The sequence below is a fragment of the Platalea leucorodia genome (assembly GCF_965183815.1).
Source record: "Platalea leucorodia genome assembly, chromosome: 2".
In the NCBI taxonomy this organism is placed as follows: domain Eukaryota; kingdom Metazoa; phylum Chordata; class Aves; order Pelecaniformes; family Threskiornithidae; genus Platalea; species Platalea leucorodia.
The window spans coordinates 26,089,758-26,109,759 of NC_138824.1; the positions used below are offsets into that span (position 1 = coordinate 26,089,758).

Below are 20,002 nucleotides of genomic sequence, written 5' to 3' on the forward strand. Positions count from 1 at the left end.
CTGTCTGAAGATAAGGAGGAAGACCCTGAATTTAGCTTCATCTTCTATGGAAAAGCAGCAGGGAAGTAGGAAATGCTTTTGCAGCAATTATATCAGCAATTTAGCAGATACCAATACCAGACCTTATAGGAAGGAAAAAATTATTTTACTTAAAATAAAACCCAAAACAAAACAGATCTCACTCACTCACACTCAGTCTCACATTTGCAAACACTAGAATGGGTCAGTGTCTAAGAAGTCTGTCCAGCAGTCAGGCACCCCCCATGCTTGTGTCCATATGCTAGGTCCAAGATCTGCTGCAATGACATGGAGAGCATGGGACGCTAGCTGTCAAGTCTTCCTCACATCCCCTGGGTTCTTCATAGGCTGGCAACTATTTTCAGGTTTTGGATATGCCTTTTTTTACCCTTATGGAGCTGCCAGCAGTCTCTATGTCCTTCACCACCTCTTTGAGTCATCACTGTTCACTGTTTTTATCTTCAAGGTCTGGTTATCTGGTGAAGCTACACACATGCCTGTGGTCTTGATGATCTGATAATCTACGTGTCATTAGCATAGGCCAGTCTAAGATGCCTTTTCCTGCTGTGTCTTTCCTTCTTGTGCCTCAGCACCCAAATATTCCCATTCATTCTTCATTCACACCAGTCTTAGCCTTTCTATTGCAGTTCTCTACAAAGATGCTGTAGGTAATGACAGTAGTTTCCTTATGAAATTAATATAATTGGGAGATGCTCCCACTTAAGATACAAGTCCTAATTTCTTCTTGTGTTTCTATGGCACTACAGGTACTTGAGTATTTATTCAGTATTCCTGGACAACCAGAACTCAAGTATTTGATTGAAGTATTAATTGAGCTAGAGATCTTTGTGTGTGGATAGGAGCTAATTTTAGGAAATTTCATGGTGTTATGGAGCAGATTAATCGAACCCGTATAGACCCAGCTTTATTCACGTGTAGCTGCCGCTATGTAAAGAGTTCATATCAACAACGATTGTAAGAGATTATTAACTACAGACAAAAGCAATTATTTTAGGGTCACGTATCTTAATAGCTATTGCATTGCGCAAACTCATCTCCTAATGCAAATGGAAGGAGACAGAAAACCATCAATATGCTTTGAATTACCTTTCTAATAGTAGACGCTTCAGGGTGGTGGTAAAACTGTTGTTCAGAATGCAGAGACATCAACTGGCACTGTTACCTCTCTAAAAAGAGTGAGAAAAAACTTGCTTAGGGATCATTTTGTACACTGTCGTCATATAAGAGGAGATCACAAAAAATAACACTTATATATAATTCTCACAGTGGCATCATCCATACAATTTGCATCACCAGTCTTCAAAATCCAGGGGGACTGAGGATTTAGACATATATGAACAAACTACATTACTGTAGAAAATTGCTCTGCACCTTTTGATCCATCATGTGCCATCATATTTACACAGAAGTGTAACAAAATAATTACCAAAGAAAATTCTGGAGCAAAATGTGCCTTATTACCCTAGATAGTTGCATTTTCTTACTCTTATTTCATCACAATGATTAAAGAAAAGTATATCTGCTTAACCAGAAAATGTGTGTATGATGATGAAAATATATCTTTTAACATTTACAAATATGATTTGTTTCAGGTTTGCTTTTCACTCAGGTTTTCTTCTGAAATAGACTTTTTAGGAGCAGTTTTTTATAGATGGAAATATTAAATGGAAAAATGTAAAAATATTTGTTTGCACTATGACAGCTGTCCAGTGTTGAAAAAATGTTAATTAAATGTCTCTGTAATATTTTCCTTCTTCTTCCTTTTTAACACATACAGCAAGTCTTTTAGTTTTGAGATTTGAGAAAAAGAGAGCGGTTTAAGATTAGGTGAGAATGTGTTTGTTTGAATGCAATGTTGTCTCTGTATATCTGATATTATGTCAGATTTTTTGTATGAAAGACCTGTACTCTTCTTAAAGGCTTTAAATTCTCAAGACTGCTTTTTAAACCTTATTTTTAAATTAACATAATATCAATATTGTGAAAGCAAATATTTACTGTGTTGCATTTTAGGTGTTCAATTTAAATCATGTGCTGTTGATTTCAATGAGTATGAAGGTTTTGCAGAAGTCTGAGTGCAAAATTATGTTTGTGAGTCAACTATATTTGCAAGACCAGTGTGTGCATGGTACTGGAGAATTAACTACTGTATTCAAATGTTCAGATGACTGCCAAAAAAATTGTCATCTTAGTTAACTTCATTAAGATCAACAAATTAATATACTCATTAAGACTGCATGCATATAGACTGCTAGTATGCTGGCATCGTTTCCAACACTTAAGATTTTCTTTGCAAATCTAGAACACAGGTGAGAGCGGTGTTCACAACATATCAATAAAGTGGTGGGGTCTTTCCATTTTGTGGACACTGAAAGACAAATTAAGTTTCTCAGAATTACATGAAGCTGCAGCCAAAGGATAGGAGTATGGTTTTAGCGTCCATTAACATAGTCTTACCCTATTTCAGAAAGGTTAAGAAAATGGACACTATTATGTGTTCCTCAGCAACAGCATTATAACACAGCATAATCTCATCATAAACAAAAACTCTTGCTAACTCCTCTGTGCAGCTTTAGTAATCTTCCATTTCTTTTTCCACAGGAGCGTGGTTGTACCAGTAAAGAAACCCCCTCCAGGTAGTCTGGCTGTTACCACAGTTGGATCTGCCACAGCTGGGAGTGGACTGCCACCGGGTAGTACACCTAATATATTTGCTGCAACAGGAGCTACACCAAAAAGTATGATTAATACAACAGGTATTGTCCTTAAATATTTTTGTGACCCTCATTTTTTTCTTGTTTGTTTTTTGTTTTGTTACTTTTAGTGGTGTTTTGTTTTTTAATCATCTTTTTTGTTACTGTTTTTGTACTTCTAAACTAAAAACTCGGAAACATTAAATCTTGGCCTTTATTAGAGCCAGTGTTTTCTCTTGGTGTATGTTTATAATCTTTGATAGTGCGCATTGGACTTGCACAGCCTTAAATAATTGAAAAACAGCCTTGATACTGTTTTATAAGCGTACTTGAGAATTAAATTGAGCTAACTTCTCCAGTGCTCTGCAGTAGAGGATGTTTATATGATATATACCAATGAATCCCTCCTTATGCGTTAAAGAAAGTAAAGACAACTAGCTACTTAATAAATATATCATAGATTGTGGAGGGTTAATATTTTGGACAATTACGATTTGTCAATGAAAATTATGCTATGATTTTTGGAAGGTTTTTCAGTAAGAAGCTACCTAATTTAACTGTAGTCATGTCTTATCAGTAGTTGTTTATTGTGACTTATAGAAGGAGGACAAGACCTTCTTTTTTTAATTATTTATAGTGCTAATAATGAGATTGTCTATCACGAAGGAGCCTGTTGACCGTGGAGACTGTGGTTTCCATTCAGAAACGAATCTTTACTGAGAGCAACTGATGATGTTTACTTAAACTCCTTTGAAATGTCTGGCTATGGTCTGTTTTCTTTCTAAACTAAGCAAAAGGACTTGAGAGAAGAGCTCTCTTCAAGGATATCACAGCTTCAGTCAAGGGTTGAGAAAGTGAAAATCTCCCTGGGGTTGCAGAAAATGGAGGGGGAAGCTTTTGCCATCCTTCTGCTTCATGAAATAATACGAAGACACACTCATTTTTTTTTCTTTCCTTTTGCAGATTACCTTTAATACCTGGTAATAGAACTTTGATTTTCTAAGGATAAAAAAAATCTTAAAATCTAATTATCCTGAGGCAGATGGGAGGAATGAATGGTCTGAATAATGTTATCACTTCTATGAACAGTTCCATTTGTGTAGCCACTTCTGTTAATCTTGAATGGATTTCCTTTTAGGTACTCTTATGTCATGCAAAAAATATCCTACATTGGAAACCTTGTTTTCCAAATGATACTGAATAGTGTAAGCTTTTCAGTCTTCTCACTGATTAAAGATCTGAACTGTTTTGGCTGGAATGTAGTAGCTCTTCTTTGTAAGTAATTGCATTTAAAAATCAGTCATTTCCCTGATACTGTTCTTAGTAGAGGACAGTATTGCAGATACCATGGTACATTCACTGTGGATTAAAGGCTGGGTTTTTTTGGTAGATCTTACAGCTTCTTTTTTTTTTAATGCAACTGTTTTTGTCTCCTAGTCTATGGATTAGCTTGATTAAAGGAAAAGTATTGATTCAATGGAATTTCAGCAAGTATCAGATTTAATTAGAACTATTTGTGTACTGAACTTCTTTAGTGATCTTATTTGGTAAAACCTTTTATGCCTGAATTCATCTGAATGAGCTTTATTGATGAATTTTTTAATAAATAGTTTGAAAAGTCCTTCCCCTCCATCCTTTTTTAAAGATTTTAATTTTATATCAACATTTTAGAAATGCTAAACACATTAATGACAGTAAAAAAAAGTAGTATCACATTGAAAACATATAAATAGCTATTAGATTAAAGTGCTTATTTTGCCATTTTTAATTAAGCTATGCCTACAGTAGTTAAAACAGTGATCATGTATGTCAGTTTTTGAGAGATATATATATATATATGAAATATCCAGATACTTTCTGGTTTATATACTTGTAGTCTGTGAAATTATCTGTGTTATTAATGATTTTAAAGTAGTGTATATAATTTCATTGAACAACACTTTTTTTTTTTTTTTTACTATGGTAAAAAAGAAACAGTATACAATTTTTAGAAACACTAGATGTCCCCCCAAACCTATTTACAGTTGTTTTTACAGTATGTCAGATATACTTTAGAAATACAGTTTTATCTTTGAGTTATATTCTGTGCTGGACTTGTGCAAAAGGTGTTTTTTTCAGTTATTCATGGATTGCAGTCAGTGTTTACATTCCATGTGCCATCACTGTCGTAGTCAATGTCACTGTCACGATGTAATGAGATGTATGTTACTGAAGTCCTTTTAGTGCTTTGAATGTATCTTTTGGGAGATAGATTTTCTTCCTTCATCTCTTTATGTAAGAAACTGGTTTTATAGGTTTTAGATTGGATTTCTGTAATTCATATCCTGATTCTCACTTCTATGTTAATCCAGTAGTTCTAGATCTGTTTGACCTCTTCTGGGAGCCTAGCTGGTTAAACAACTTAGCAACTGCATTTTTAGAGAACAACCTTAATGAAGAAAATTTCACTTTGGAAGGAAAAGAGAAGAAGCAATAAAAATATGTGTTACCTATGTATATATGAATACAAATATGTAAATAATATAAATATCTAAATAATATAAATATGCGCACGTGCACGCACGCATACACACATATATATGAAGCCTTAATCTTTTTTAAGCTACCCTGTTTCCAGCTAAGTTGCCGTGATTCCTAGGTTGGGAGAGAGAGCCTACCTTATATTTTTGTGTTTCCTTCCCAGTTTGTTTGGGTACATTTACAATTTGTATTTAGTCCACAGATCCCACAGAACCCACAATCCACCTCCCACTCACATTATTAAAATATCAGACTAAATCAGTTCCTAGTCTAAATCCTGAACCTCACCAGCTACTCTAGTGTCAGTAAGCTCAGCAAATCCTGCTGCATTTTGATACTGTTTTGAATGTAAGTTTTCTTAAATGAGCCAGTCAAAATTATGATCTTTATCTTAATTATTTTATCAGTAAAAATTATTTAAAGGCAGATTGAAAAAAAAAAAATCATCCCTGCTGCCAGAGAACTTTTCACCATTACCAGCATTTGACCTCTACTTCACTGTCAGCTGGCTGCTTAAGCAGTTAAGAAACCATAAATGCTTTGTAGAGCTTTGCAGGAAACTGAAAAATATATACCTGTGTAATGCAAAGGACAGTGATATATCAACTGTTAAAACTGACCAGCAATAGGGAGTTACGAGTTATCATTTTAAAAAATCGGCAGAATAATGCCATTGATCTCTAAACTGGGGTTCTCCTCCCCTCATTGCTAACTTGGATGAATCTTGCCAGCCACCCTCATCTCTGGTAGCATTGTAGGCTTTGAACTCTGACTACAAGATCGTTCGTTGCTACCTCTCTTGCAGTGACATGTTGCACAAGGACTGTGCAGCAGAACAGGGATGGCATTTATCACAGTGCTCTCACTACTGTTCATGGCCACTCTGAGCCTTTGCTGGTTTGCTTCAGAAAGGCTGAACTCACAGTGCCGTTTCAGCAAACATGATAGATTGGCATTTAGAGTCTAAGTTTAGCCTTTAGCTCTGACCCAGATCACATAAAGTATAAATGTATGCTCTGTCTGCATCTTTTCTCTGGGCAGCTGTTCACAACCCGTTGAAAAGATATTCCCACTGCCCTCCCTACTTTTAAGATCTTAAAATTCTCCTTCACTCAAAGAAGGAAACAGAAAAAGTAAAATTAGAGTCTTAATACTCCTCAGACACTATTTTCCCCCAATACGTCTTGAAGGAATATACACTTTCTCTTTTCTCTGTAATTTTTAAATTTAAATTCTATTTTCTGCCTGTAGTTGTAACTGGGCAGCCAAGAAGTGTGTGCATATATATATTAAAAAAATAGTTAAACTTCTATTCTCCACTCAAGCTCATTTTAAATATACCTTTGTTTTAGAAAGATCTTGCTTTACAGGATGATGTAAAAATGTTTTCATCTTTGGAATATAATTTGGGAATAATGAAAATGAGGTAAGGATTTATTTTGCCTGATTTTCAATAGCTTTTTAAGTTTACTATTGTTATACTAGCAAAATAAGGTATTAATTTATATGATAATCATATGGAATGGTTTTAATTGTTTTAGAATAAATAACATTATTTCCTTACTTAAAAGTAGATGAATAAGACAAGGACTATATTAAGAGTCTCTAAAAGTTATTTTTCTTCAGACTGAATTAAGACCTGTATTTTTTGGGGGACAGGTGCAGTAGACTCAGGATCTTCTTCTTCCTCTTCGTCATCCAGCTTTGTGAATGGTGCTACCAGCAAAAATCTCCCAGCTGTCCAAACTGTTGCTCCAATGCCAGAGGATTCAGCTGAAAACATGAGGTACACAAGATCTATCTTTTAATTATAATTTCTCCTTCCACAACAACTTCATACATACAAAATAGTATAAAAAGAAAAAAATATATAAATATATTTTAGCTCATTTAATATGCATTATTGTAGTTATTAATGTAGTACAATATGTATTTGTATACTTCTTCAGTACTAAAAATGTATATATTAAAATAATACTTCACTGAAAAGTCTAACTTCTAAGAACTATGCCAGACACTAAAACTTCTTTAGAAGTAATTTTTAGTTGACTGGCTTGTTACGTTGCTCAATAATGACAGAAGAATCGGAACACCAGCACAACTTGGCGATGGAGCACTAGCAAGTGGAAAGAGAGACACAACCTCTTCTGAGCAAACAAAAGCCCTATTTAAACTGGCAAGAATGAAACCAGACATGTATTCATGCAGCTAACTAAATAGTGCACCAGATCTGAGTTGGTGTTGCAAGAGACACATGCCATGGGATAGCTGATACCCCTCTTACACTGACTGGCAGCCAGGAAAACGCCCTCTGAAATTCCTATTATATCAATGAGGAGAGGTGTGCTGCTAGACCTTGTGCTAACAAACAAAGAAGGACTGGTTGGGGATGTGAAACTTGGGGGCAGCCTTGGCTACAGTGACCATGAGATGGTGGAGTTCAGGATCCTGTGTGGAGGAAGCAGGGCAATAAGTAGGATTACAACCCTGGACTTCAAGAGAGCTAACTTTGGCCTCTTGAAGGACCTATTTGGAGAAATCCCATGGGTTAGGGCTTTAGAAGGCAGGGGGATCCAAGAGAGCTGGTTAGTATTCAAGCATCACTTCCTCCAAGCTCAAGATCGATGCATCCCTATCAGTAAGAAATCAAGCAAAGGGGGCAGGAGACCTGGATGGATGACCAAGGAGCTTCTGGCAAAACTCAAATGGAAGAAGTAAGTTTACAGAATGTGGAAAAAGGGAGAGGCCGCTTGGGAGGAATATGGGAATGTCAGAGTATGCAGGGATGTGGTGAGGAAGGCTAAGGTTCAATTGGAATTAAAACTGGCAAGGGATGTCAAGGACAACAAGAAGGGCTTCTTCAAGTACATCAGTAGCAAAAGGAAGACCAGAGAAAATGTGGGCCCACTGCTGAATGAGGTGAGTGCCCTGGTGACAGAGGAGACAGAAAAGGCGGAGTTACTGAATGCCGCCTTTGCTTCAGTCTTTACTGCTAAGGCTGGCCTTCAGGAATCCCAGACCCTGGAGGCAGGAGAGAAAGTCTGGAGAAAGGAAGACTTTCCCTTGGTCAAGGAGGATCGGGTTAGAGATCATTTTGGCAAACTGGACACCCACAAATCTACGGGTGCCGATGGGATGCACCCATGAATGCTGAGGGAGCTGGCAGATGTTATTGCTATGCCACTCTCCATGATCTTTGAAAGGTCATGGAGAACAGGAGAGGTGCCTCAGGACTGGAGGAAAGCCAATGTCACTCCAGTCTTCAAAAAGGGCAAGAAGGAGGACCCAGGAAACTACAGGCCAGTCAGGCTCACCTCCATCCATTGAAAGGTGATGGAACAGCTCATTCTGGATGTCATCTGTAAGCATCTGGAGGAAAAGAAGGTTATCAGGAGTAGTCAACATGGATTCACCAAGGGGAAATCATGCTTGACCAATCTGATAGCCTTCTATGATGGTATGACTGGCTGGGTAGATGAGGGGAGAGCAGTGGATGTTGTCTACCTTGACTTCAGCAAGGCTTTTGACGCTGTCTCCCATAACATCGTCCCTCGTAGGTAAGCTCAGGAAACGTGGACAGTGAGATGGATTGAGAACTGGCTGAATGGCAGAGCTCAGAGGGTTGTGATCAGCAGCACAGAGTCTAGTTGGAGGCCTCTAACTAGTGGTGTTCCCCAGGGGTCAGTACTGGATCTAGTCTTGTTCAACTTATTCACTGATGGCCTGGATGAAGGGATAGAGTATACCCTCATCAAGTTTGCTGATGATACAAAACTGGGAGGAGTGGCTGATACACCAGAAAGCTGTGCTGCCGTTCAGTGAGGCCTGGACAAGCTAGAGAGTTGGGCGGAGAGGAACCTAATGAAGTTCAACAAAGGCAAGTGCAGGGTCCTGCACCTAGGGAGGAATAACCCCATGCACCAGTACAGGTTAGGGGTTGACCAGCTGGAAAGCAACTCTGCGGAGAAGGACCTGGGAGTCCTTGTGGACAACAAATTAACCATGAGCCAGCAATGTGCCTTTGCAGCCAAGAAGGCCAATGGTATCCTGGGGTGCATTAGGAAGAGTGTGGCCAGCAGGTCGAGGGAGGTTATCCTCCCCCTCTACTCTGCCCTGGTGAGGCCACATCTGGAGTACTGTGTCCAATTCTGGGCTCCCCAGTTCAAGAAACACAAGAAACTACTGGAGAGAGTCCAGTAGAGGGCTACAAAGATGATTAGGGGACTGGAGCATCTCTCTTACGAGGAAAGGCTGAGAGACCTGGGTCTATTTAGCCTGGAGAAGAGGAGACTGAGAGGGGATCTTATGAACGTTTACAAATATCTCAAGGGCAGGTGTCAGGAGGATGGGGCCAGACTCTTTTCAGTGGTGCACACATTTCATAAGGGGCAAGGGGCACAAACTGAAACACAGGAAGTTCCATCTGAATATGAGGAAAAACTTCTTTACTTTGAGGATGACAGAGCACTGCAACAGGCTGCACAGAGAGGTTGTAGAGTCTCCTTCTCTGGAGATATTCAAAACCTTCCTGGATGCGATCCTGTGCAGCCTGCCCTAGGTGAACGTGCTTTAGCAGGGGGGTTGGACTAGATGATCTCCAGAGGTTCTGTCCAACCCCAGCCATTCTGTGATTCTGTGATCTTTGTATAATAGGTTATTATTTTGTAAAGATATTCAGTTGTGCCACACCACACTTCAAAGACAAATTTTTGACCTTTTCAAGGTGCACACCTGTCTGCCTTAAAAAGTTGACACAGGGTATACTAAGGACTTGCCAAGTGTCCCTTAGTTGGCCAGCCACTTCAAGGTATGGTTTTAAAGAAGACTGAAGTGGAGACAGCAACCAAGCTAGCTGTTCATGAGCTTGTAAGAGAATTTCATTCCCTAATGAACTAGAAAGGAAATAAACTTAAATCAAGTGCCCTAGGTAACCTGTAAAAATGTATTGGTGCTTCAGTGATTTAACATGCAGTGCAAAAAAATGCCTTTTTTTGCTGGTCCTATCTGAAGTGTCAGGTGAGTGGCACAGGTGGGATCACAACAATGGGTGCAGGCCCAGGCTGAAAGTGTGAGGGCTTTTGGCTCCACTCCAAAAAGGTGCAAATGATCAAGGAGAGAATGACCATTTGTATGGTGTTATTTATTGCTTGACAGTGTTACGAGGCAAATTAATAAAACTGTGGTGTAATTAAACCACTCCTTTTGCTTCTTGCCTTCTTCATACGTTAGGACAGTGCTTCAGTGAGGGTGAAATCTTTTTTAAAATTCAGATACCGAAGTATATTAAAATTAAACTGGATTGTTAATCAGTTTATTTTTCAGTTATTTTAACCAATGCAACATTCTTGTTTTTTCACAAGCATTTTGAAAGTTTTTGTCCTGGAGTCAAAGAAAAACTTCCGTTGCAAAATCTAGAATTCAAATTTTGAACTCAGAATTTGAACTCAGATGTAGCTGTACTCTGAGTAGTAACTGAAATTAATGACTGAAAAAACTTACGTGGAGGACAGTATCAGAAATGTAGATAATGTAAAATCTAATCAACCCAAGAAATGTCTTTTGGGCTTTTTTCCCTTTTCTCCCCCTCCCCTCGCCCCCACCAAGAAACAACTAAAACTTTATTTTGACAATAGATAATTTTTGGTTTTCTCACATTGAATTCATTGTGCTTCAGCTTTTATGAGATTAAAAATCAGAGTTGCTTGTGGGGTCAGAGACCATGAAGTGAAAGCTAACTTATGTAAGCCTTCCCTTATAGCAGCTGCATAGGAAAAGAGCTGCTTATGTCTGTAGACTGAGCAGAGGAAAGTGAGCAGGAGAGTGATCTTGGACTTTTAGACATTTAATAGTCTTGGTTTGGAGGTAGAGGTTTGGCCTGGAATGAGGTTGGGAAGGTAGCATAATTGGGACTGGGACAGTATGTGCCCCCACCTCTCTTTGCACTTTCATGTGACCAGTTCAAGTGATAGGTAGTAAGAACTGCCCACAGGATTATTTGGTCTTTTTGCTTACAATCTTAAAAGTATTTATTTTAATCTGTTGTTGCTACTGTGTTCTTTCAATCTTTCCTGTCCCATTTTATCACCTTTATATATATAGAAACCATATGTATTTATATATAATATACAGTTGTTTTCTGATGTGTGTTGCCTTTAATCTGCAAAATAAATAATCTTGAATTTAGAAGATATTAAGAGTTTATTTGCCTTGAATGTCCAGAAATGGAAAGGAAAAACCACAATATTCATTCTTTACCAAAAAACCCTTAAAATCTATTAGTTCAGTCATGAAAAACTAGTTACATTAACCTGTTGAGGGAGTTCCCTAATGATTGCAGGATGCATTATAAGGTATAATAGATGTTAGAAACAGCTGTAGAATTAGACCGGTTTCTCTCCTGTTTTGCTCCTCTGTTTGTGTGTGTGTACAGGACAGGCAGTAGATGGGCCACCTCCTTCCCTGAAACATTTTTGGGGTCTCTGTGTATGTTTTTTTCTTAATTTTGCTTGTTCCTTTTGAAACTGAAGGACCAGAACTCCAGTCAGTTTTCAACATGTAAATGCACCAGGGATTTATATGAAGGGAAAAGGTTTTTTTTTTTCTTTTTTCTCTATTTAAATATTAATTTCTGTCCTTTGATATGCATTTTTAAACAGTGCTAAACTTTGATCTCACATTTTCACAGAATACTATTCCTAATTGCCCATGAATAGATCCATAATACACAAGATCCATGAGCTATCCATTTGATAAGAAGTTGTTTATTAATAGCTCATCCACGGTGTTGATTAATAGCACATCCACACCTCCCATATAACTTGATAATAAAAACTGATCTTAACTGATAAATAAAAACTGATCTTTATTTAAAAACTTTTGAACTTGAAATTTTTTCAATTGCACGTAAAGTTTTCGGAGTTAAATGAACTCTAAAATTAGGCTTTTTAAACCAATTTACAGTGAAAGCATATCTTAAAACATGGTTTAGTCTGGATTAATCTGGTAGGCTTTTTATCTCTAGCAGCAAAAGCTTGGGGTAGGTTCATGTTGCAAATTAAAAACTCTAAGCTAGTCGCACGTGTTTCAAGTGTAGCCAATAGAGGCTTTAGCATAGTGAAATTCACTTCAACTAATCATCTAAAACAAAGGCTGATGATATGAATCCCTCCTTTAGAATATTAGAAAAGTGTCTGAATTTGAAATGGGAAAGCAGCACATTGAAAGAAAATAAGCTATAGGAATCTAGTAAAATAATTTTTAGTAATGAAGGGAAACTTCCAATGTGCTTATAAAGTCAGCTTTCTTTTAAATGTAGGGACCTTCATGTGATCTGAATTTAAATGTCCACATTTATTTAGTGTTTATAGATAATAGATACAGTATAAATTTTAAATGTCAGTGTTCATTCTCTTAGATTCTGTCAATAAATGTAACTTCTTCCTATAATTGCACTTTTAAATGCCAATAATATTTTGGTGCCATAATTCAAGCACAAAGAAAATCCCTTCAGCCACCAGAAGTCTGAAAAAGAACAGCAAAAATTCTTGGTAGACCAGAATATGTGTATAATTTCATTTCTATTTTTAAGTAATCATTTACTTCTTTGAGATAACACAGCAGGTTTTTCATCTTGGCACAAGAGTTTCAAAGGACACAAGTGTTATGCCCTGTCAGGTTTTAAAAGGGAAGAAGGACTCTTAAGGGGTACAATCCTTAGCACACTGCTGATTTATATCCTTGTATTTGTATTTTTGCTAGGTTTGTATCCTCAGACAAAGGAATATTATTTCTGGTATTTAAAAAACAAATAGAAGTCACAACACTTCTCCTCATTGTACAAGTAGAAATTAAGGAACACTCCATGCTTCAAAGAGCGTATAGTCTCAGCAGGCAGAGAAATATAAATGTAAAGGCAAAGTGATTTACCTGGATTATGTTCCCTAAAGGCTGAAGAAAAGAATATTGATTTTCTTAATACCTGTGCTAGAACACTTCCTCATGCACTCCCTTGTCTAGCATTGCAATACCAGATATTGTTATTGGAAAGTTTGAACAAAAAAGCAAGTTACCTGTGATTGCCCTGTGTGAATAAAAATTTCTCTTTTCAAGCTTTCAAATGTATGTAAAATGATGAGATGCATATAAGCTGAGATAGGTGAAATACACTTACACTTAAATATCTGACATTCTTCTTATCATGTTTGAAAATGAGAATAAAATTTTTACTTGTTTTGGAGTATTCTGTAAATGCTGTAGAATTTATGAGGCTGCCACACTGCTGACTCTGACATGACATTTGCATTTACTTAAAGCCATTTAAACACTGTAAAGTTTAATTACATTATGATCATCCTCTTTTCTAAAGAAGCTTACAGCAACTATTAAAAACATATATGATTTGACATCATTTAACTTTCGTTGTTAAGTGTTCTTCCAAACATGGTCTCTGTTTTTCCACAGTATCACTGCAAAGCTTGAAAGAGCATTAGAAAAGGTGGCCCCTCTCCTGCGAGAAATTTTTGTTGACTTTGCCCCTTTCCTATCCCGAACATTGTTGGGCAGTCATGGACAAGAGCTGTTGATCGAAGGTACTGTTTCTGTTATAAAATTATATTATTTTAGCTATTAGTTATTTGGTATGAACAATGTTTCATTTTCACAAGACTTTATATAACTATTTTTGATAAAGAAATGAATCAGTTGTTAATGTGTTGTGATTTCACTACCTTGCATTTAACTTCATTTAAAGAATTGAAAAGTGATAGCTTTTGTACCCCTTTTTTTCCTCAAATGAGATGCTGCGTAAAGATATATCTTGTCATCTTGGAATGCAAAAGCATCGCTACAATTTCCTTTTTCGTCCTCAGAATAATTATATTACTATAAGTCTTTCAGCCTGACTTTGAGAAACTAGTGAAAAATGTAATTAAAAAGTGTAATCAATTCCCGTGGAAGAAAGTAAATTGAAGACTGTTATTGATACGTGCATCTAGATTTGGTACAGACACTCTTTGCTCAGGTGGGTCAGTTAGATTCACACGGGCAGATAAAGAGTTGTCCCTAGAGGGGAATAAAAAGTGATGATTTTTTTTTTTTTTAAATACCCTTTAACACTGTCAAGGATTTTTATGGGTTTTTATGAGTTGTCTTTACTACTTCGCAGTTAGAAAATTTTGGGAAAATAATGAATCCTCATAAGCGAGGCAGTAAGTAATGCAGAAATTATGCAGAAAGTGTAAATGCGGTAAGCTCATGCAGAAAGTAATGAATCAGTGCTAATGCAGTTAAAATAGTGATGGGGGAATTTGCATGAACATGCACTGATCCTAGATGATACATCCAGAGGAACATATTCAGCCCAGTAAACTTTTTCCTTCCAGCATTGTTCATACACACAATATTGCTATTTAATGAGACGTTTACGGTTGAACTCAATGATCTTAAAGGTCTTTTCCTAAGAACCTAAATGATTCTATGATTCTATGAAAAATTCTCTTTAAGGCAAAGCTTATAATGTGTGAAGGTCTATGCAGAAAAAACACAGCTTTGTGTTCAAATTCTAAAACCCCTTCTATTATAAATGTGTTTTATCTAAATATTAGTGTACAGTCTTCCTATGGTCTCAGTTATTATTCCCCACCACACTAGCCCTCTTTTATTCTTAATGCTAGAAATATTTGCACATTGTAACTGAAATCTTATGAGTAGCCTTTTCCTTTTTTGTCTAATTATTGTTTAATAATATTATTGTTTAATAATACCAAGGAATGGTATACTAGCTTAGTAATCTCAGAAGCTTCAGGGTTTTCATACTGTTTATTTTATAGCTATGAGTAAGTTGCAGTTCTCACTTCATGACACCTGAAGTCAGTGGTCTGAGATGCTCATTGAGAACATTGAGATGGCTGTAAGATACTTGATGGATTCCATTCTTAAGTCTATTATTTCAGTGAAGCTGATTGCAAAATTTGTAGCAGTGTTATCCTTTTCCATTTGACAATTGATTAAATGCACTATAGTTTTTATACAATACAAATAAAATTGTCTTGGTTTCATGTAAGCTCTTCTATAGATTAAAAAAATTCTTCACCGATGCTGTTCTCACTTTGTCTTTTGGTCAGATTCATGGTGTGAACAAGGTTCTCACAGTTCCCAGCATATGACAAACACTGAAAAGCTAGAGGCCACAGGAACCTCATGACTATATGGCAGTATGAGTTTATCTCATTGCCTGTCCAGACAGGGACGTGGTTTTGTTGGCTATAGCATTCTTCCAATACCCACTTGGACTGCTGTTCCAAATTTTGTCCTATCTATGACTCAGCCATCCAATTCAGTCTCAGGAATCATTGTTTATGAACCAAACACCGAGTTCCAAGAGAAGTACTGTCCTTCCCATCACGTTTCCTTAATGTTCTGTCTAACCTTCGCTTCCTGATTTCTAAGAGCTAGTCCTTTCTTCCCAAGATATTGAAATAGTAGTCTGTAAAGAAAAAGATCCAAACACAGCTTAGATTTTTACACTGCATGCCTCAGGATTTGAATTTCTGTTTGCTCCCTCTAAAACAGTTGGGCTTTTTTTCTTTTTAACAGAGAACTCAGCTCCTTTTATAGTCATTGTGTACTTCTCATTTTTTCTTTCTTCATTGCCTGCATGAGACCCTTGATCTCAACTAAACTGAATTCTTGCCTAGTTAAGTTCCCTTTAAAAGGGAATTCTAAATTCTCTCCTAGTCCATTACCTGATTTACTTTGATAAATTTCCTGTCATTGTTTACTGAAAGCCAATGGTGGTCCTTGAAGTGCCTGAAAGGGCTCTCCATGGAATGACTCTGCAAAACAGAGGGTTTTAGTGGCGTGATTCAATATATGTGAGTACGTAGAATTACTGTGGGGCTTTGATAATTTAAACCTGATTTTTACTGGCAAGCAGTAATTAGCTTGACAGTTTTATAAAAAATAGTTTAATTTGTTGCTTTATGTGTAAAGGTTTTAGTTATAACAATTAAAAAGGAGAAAATAAACTTCATTTACTCAAGTCTGAAGGTGCTGTCTGTTTTTCAAATTGATCACCACAAAAGTATCTATCATCTGTTGCATTCTATAAAATGTGTCCTTTTCTTGTGATTATTCACAAGCCTGAAACATAAAAATACCTTCCCTCTTCTTGCTGTCTTTCAAAACCTCCATACGAAGCCTTTCTGCTATCAGATTTTGCTAAAAGCTGAATACCTTCAGGCATCCTTGATGGCATGTGCTTTTTTTCTGAAGCTCTCTCTAGTGGTCTTGTGCATGAGTATGTGTATGAATTACTAAATCATTTCAGACTTGGTAAGAATATCCACAGTTTTGTAGCTGAGGTTTTGCATACTGAAGAGAGAGCACAAAGGAAAAGGGAACAGAAAAAAATTCATTTTAATACTTCTAAAACAGTTAATTAGGCAAACTTTCCAGAATATCTGATGCTTTGAGATAGGTGTTATTAATATATATTTGGAGATATGTATACAACTTAGTTATGATTTCAGCTATTTGTAGTATTTGAGCTGTTTCGAACTTTTGGTGAAAAAATCTTGCAGTCATACCATGACACCTCATTTTCCTTTAGCTTGTATCATCATTCTCTCCCATGGAAGACTGGCTGATTTATTCTTTGAGGAAACTATATTTAACATCTAAGCAGTGGCTTCTTAACTCTTGAATGGAGTTGAAATGAACTGGCTGCAATCATCTGGTCAGTCTAGACCAAAAACTTGGACCACTCATACTCAAAATTGTTAATTTTTCACTTTTGTTCATGTAAATTCCAAAATGTGACTGGTAGCAGAGGAACTTTATCAAGTAGTAATCTGACATTGCAGAACATATTTATTGGTAAAACTCTTCGTCTGTTTACTTACTGAAATAGTACTCATTTTTGCCCTTTTTTTCACAACCAGTTCTTTCTTCAAAGGTATCTTACTATATTCCAAATATTTCAACTTCCCAGAATAGGTGTCCTCCATGATAGGTTAAAAAGGACTGATTTGCAATTGAATGCAGATAGCTTCAAACAGAGTATACCAAAACCAGCCCAACAGTACTGTGGTTCATCAACTGAGGTTGTTTCAATGCCTCAGGGAACAGAAGTTGCAAAGGTTAAAATTGTCCGTATAGAATCTAATTGGAAACAAACATGCAATATGTGTAGGTCACATATTTAAGCTTAGCAATGCTCATTGTGGAGTTCCATTTAACACTTGCACAGATATGTTTTCACTAACTCTAGTTTCCATATGGTCTGCAAATTCCCTCCATGTAAAGTGCATTACAACATTCTAGCTTTTAGGTGAAAATGTTACAGGCAAGTGTAATCTGATCTGTATCCGAACTAAAAGTTATATCCACTTTTTGTCAAGCACAGATGGGTATTTTCACTACAGCTATTCTTGGAGTGTCCTGAACTGTTACAATAGGTCCAAGATTGAAACATAGTCACATACAATGCTTTCCTGTCTCTTTAGTGAGATACCAAACAAACGTTACCAATGCTTTTCATTTTCCTATATCATTACCTGGGTAGAAGGTCAGCCAGGTAGCCCTTTTCCAAAAGAGCTCTTACGAATTCTTTGGCATACTTTTGATATGTTTCTGAAACATGCACAATTCAAATCAGATGAAACGGAAAACATTTTTGTGCTGATAGGAGCAGAATCTGTTTCTCCCCATTAACTCACCACATGGCCCTATGAAAATATTCAATAGAAGTGATGCTGGACTAGTTTTGTATGGTATTTGACTGGAGGCTTCTTGAAACAATTGAAAAATTGCCCAAAACATTCCTTTGGAAACCACAGATAGAACTTGAGTGCTAAATGACACTACTTTAAAAGTTCCCAAAGGCCACGAGTGTGGCATCACTGTGGCATCTACCAATACTGGCACAATTTGTTTCTGATTTCCTCAAACAATACCTAGTTTTGTATTAGGAAGAACAAGGTAACCATTTTGCTGAGATACTGTAGAAGTCTGGAAATCCCTTAGACTTTCTGGAAAAAAAGTACTTTTTGGCGCTTAATATGGCCCCTGGCTCTCTCTTAGAAACTTTTCAGAACCTTTGTATTATTTTTGTGCTCAGGAGCACAGATGTTATAAAGCAGAGAGATTGTATGCTCTTGCAGAACTTTATTTTCCTGTTCATATTGTTCTCTCATTTTTTTTTAATCTCACTCAGCCACATCCAAAATATTTTTGCTTGTGTGTCCAGGCATGTTTTCTTTCAACTAATCACACTTTTGGTAATTGCTTACCAGTCTGTAGCACAACATGTAGCCAACATTCCGAACAAAATAAATAAATGAATAAATATTAGCAAGTAAGAGAGAAAGGGGATAAAAAATAGTGTTATGATTTTAAAATTTGCATTAACTGGAATTAACAGCATTTAAGAAAAAAATGAAGCTATTCATAGTGTTGAAATTTCTATGAGCCACTTGTTGATCCTACTTTGATATTTTTATTAACAGTCTTGATTATGGCGCAGAATTGTTCCTGGCAAAGCTAACTGCTTAGACAGAGGTATACAAAATGAGAAGCAAAGGCATTCCACTGGAGAGATATGTTGAATCATTTTGTGGAATAACCAAAACTCAAGAAAAAGCCAAATTTCAACACAGCCAAATGCTAAGTCCAATCTCTAGGAACAAAGAATATAGACTATATCTAGAGGGTAGGAGATGAAGGATGCAGCCACTCAAAGAATGTAGAGATTATTATAATAATTGGCATACTCTGGGCTGTCTTATCTCAGTGCTGAGGCAACAAAGACTTGTACGATACTTGGATGCCTAGGAAGTACAGATGAGGAGGTGATTTCATTTCTGTGCACAACTTCAGTAAAACTCCTACCATCTGGTTCTGTAGTCAGCACTTCAAGAATGATACGCACACACTGAAGAGGGAACAAAAGAGCTGGGCACGAGAGTGATTGATGAATGGGAGATAAACTCCATGAAGTACAATGAAAGGAGCTTGATTTGTTCAACGTACCAAAGAGAAGAGATAAAAAGAAGTTAGATACTACAGGATGTCTTGGCCTTTCTAACAACAGAATGCCTAATGAGGGTAAATAACATTGGAAAACTTTATTAGGGCTTACCATCAAGTATTGAGATCGATGTTACATGTACTCGTTGTGACTGTTTTAAACATTCTTTCTAAATATAGTCTTCAATCCAGCTTCTCAGGAGGAAAAATGTCATGTATTTGCTGACTAGTTTTGGAGGTTCTCTGTGGCTTTGGAGCCTGTGAATCCCCATTTCCTCTGTGCCATACCCTGCAAGGAATGGTAGTCTGCATTAACCTTAATTTGCTCTAACATTGCCATCACTGCATTTGTTCACATGGTTGTAGACAGATGTACTTCGGTGTCAGCTAGCTACCTTCAAGGATCAGTAAAAAAAGTGTTTTTTCCTTGCTCTGCAGTTGACTGCATCTCAACTGCAGATGCAGTCAAGCATATATCGTCTTCCCTTGAGGCATCAAAGATGGTTAGTATTCAAGTCACTGTATGAAATAAGCCTTTCTTTTGATTTTCATATGTGTTCGTGTATATATATATAAAAATATAAAAACTGAATTTTAGTTTTTATTTAAGAACTTGTTTAATCATTACCTTGAAGCTCATTTTCATACGACACATTTTCTCCTTTCTCTGCATAATGAAGTTTGTCTATTCAGACAAGCCTCATATAAGGTTCATGCCAGCTATA

The 20,002-nt window shown here is 36.7% G+C and overlaps 1 protein-coding gene across 4 annotated transcripts in view; it reads left to right on the plus strand.

Moving 5' to 3' along the window:
- Positions 1-20,002, plus strand: part of NBEA (neurobeachin) — a gene marked incomplete at its 5' end in the record, with an annotated part of 522,572 nt that overhangs the window by 220,380 nt on the left and 282,190 nt on the right. For all 4 annotated transcript variants that reach the window (XM_082332788.1, XM_082332786.1, XM_082332789.1 and 1 more), the window contains 3 exons: positions 2,641-2,795; positions 6,912-7,038; positions 13,713-13,840. In XM_082332788.1, coding sequence (XP_082188914.1) covers positions 2,641-2,795; positions 6,912-7,038; positions 13,713-13,840 — 410 coding nt within the window. The remainder of the gene's footprint in view (positions 1-2,640; positions 2,796-6,911; positions 7,039-13,712; positions 13,841-20,002) is intronic.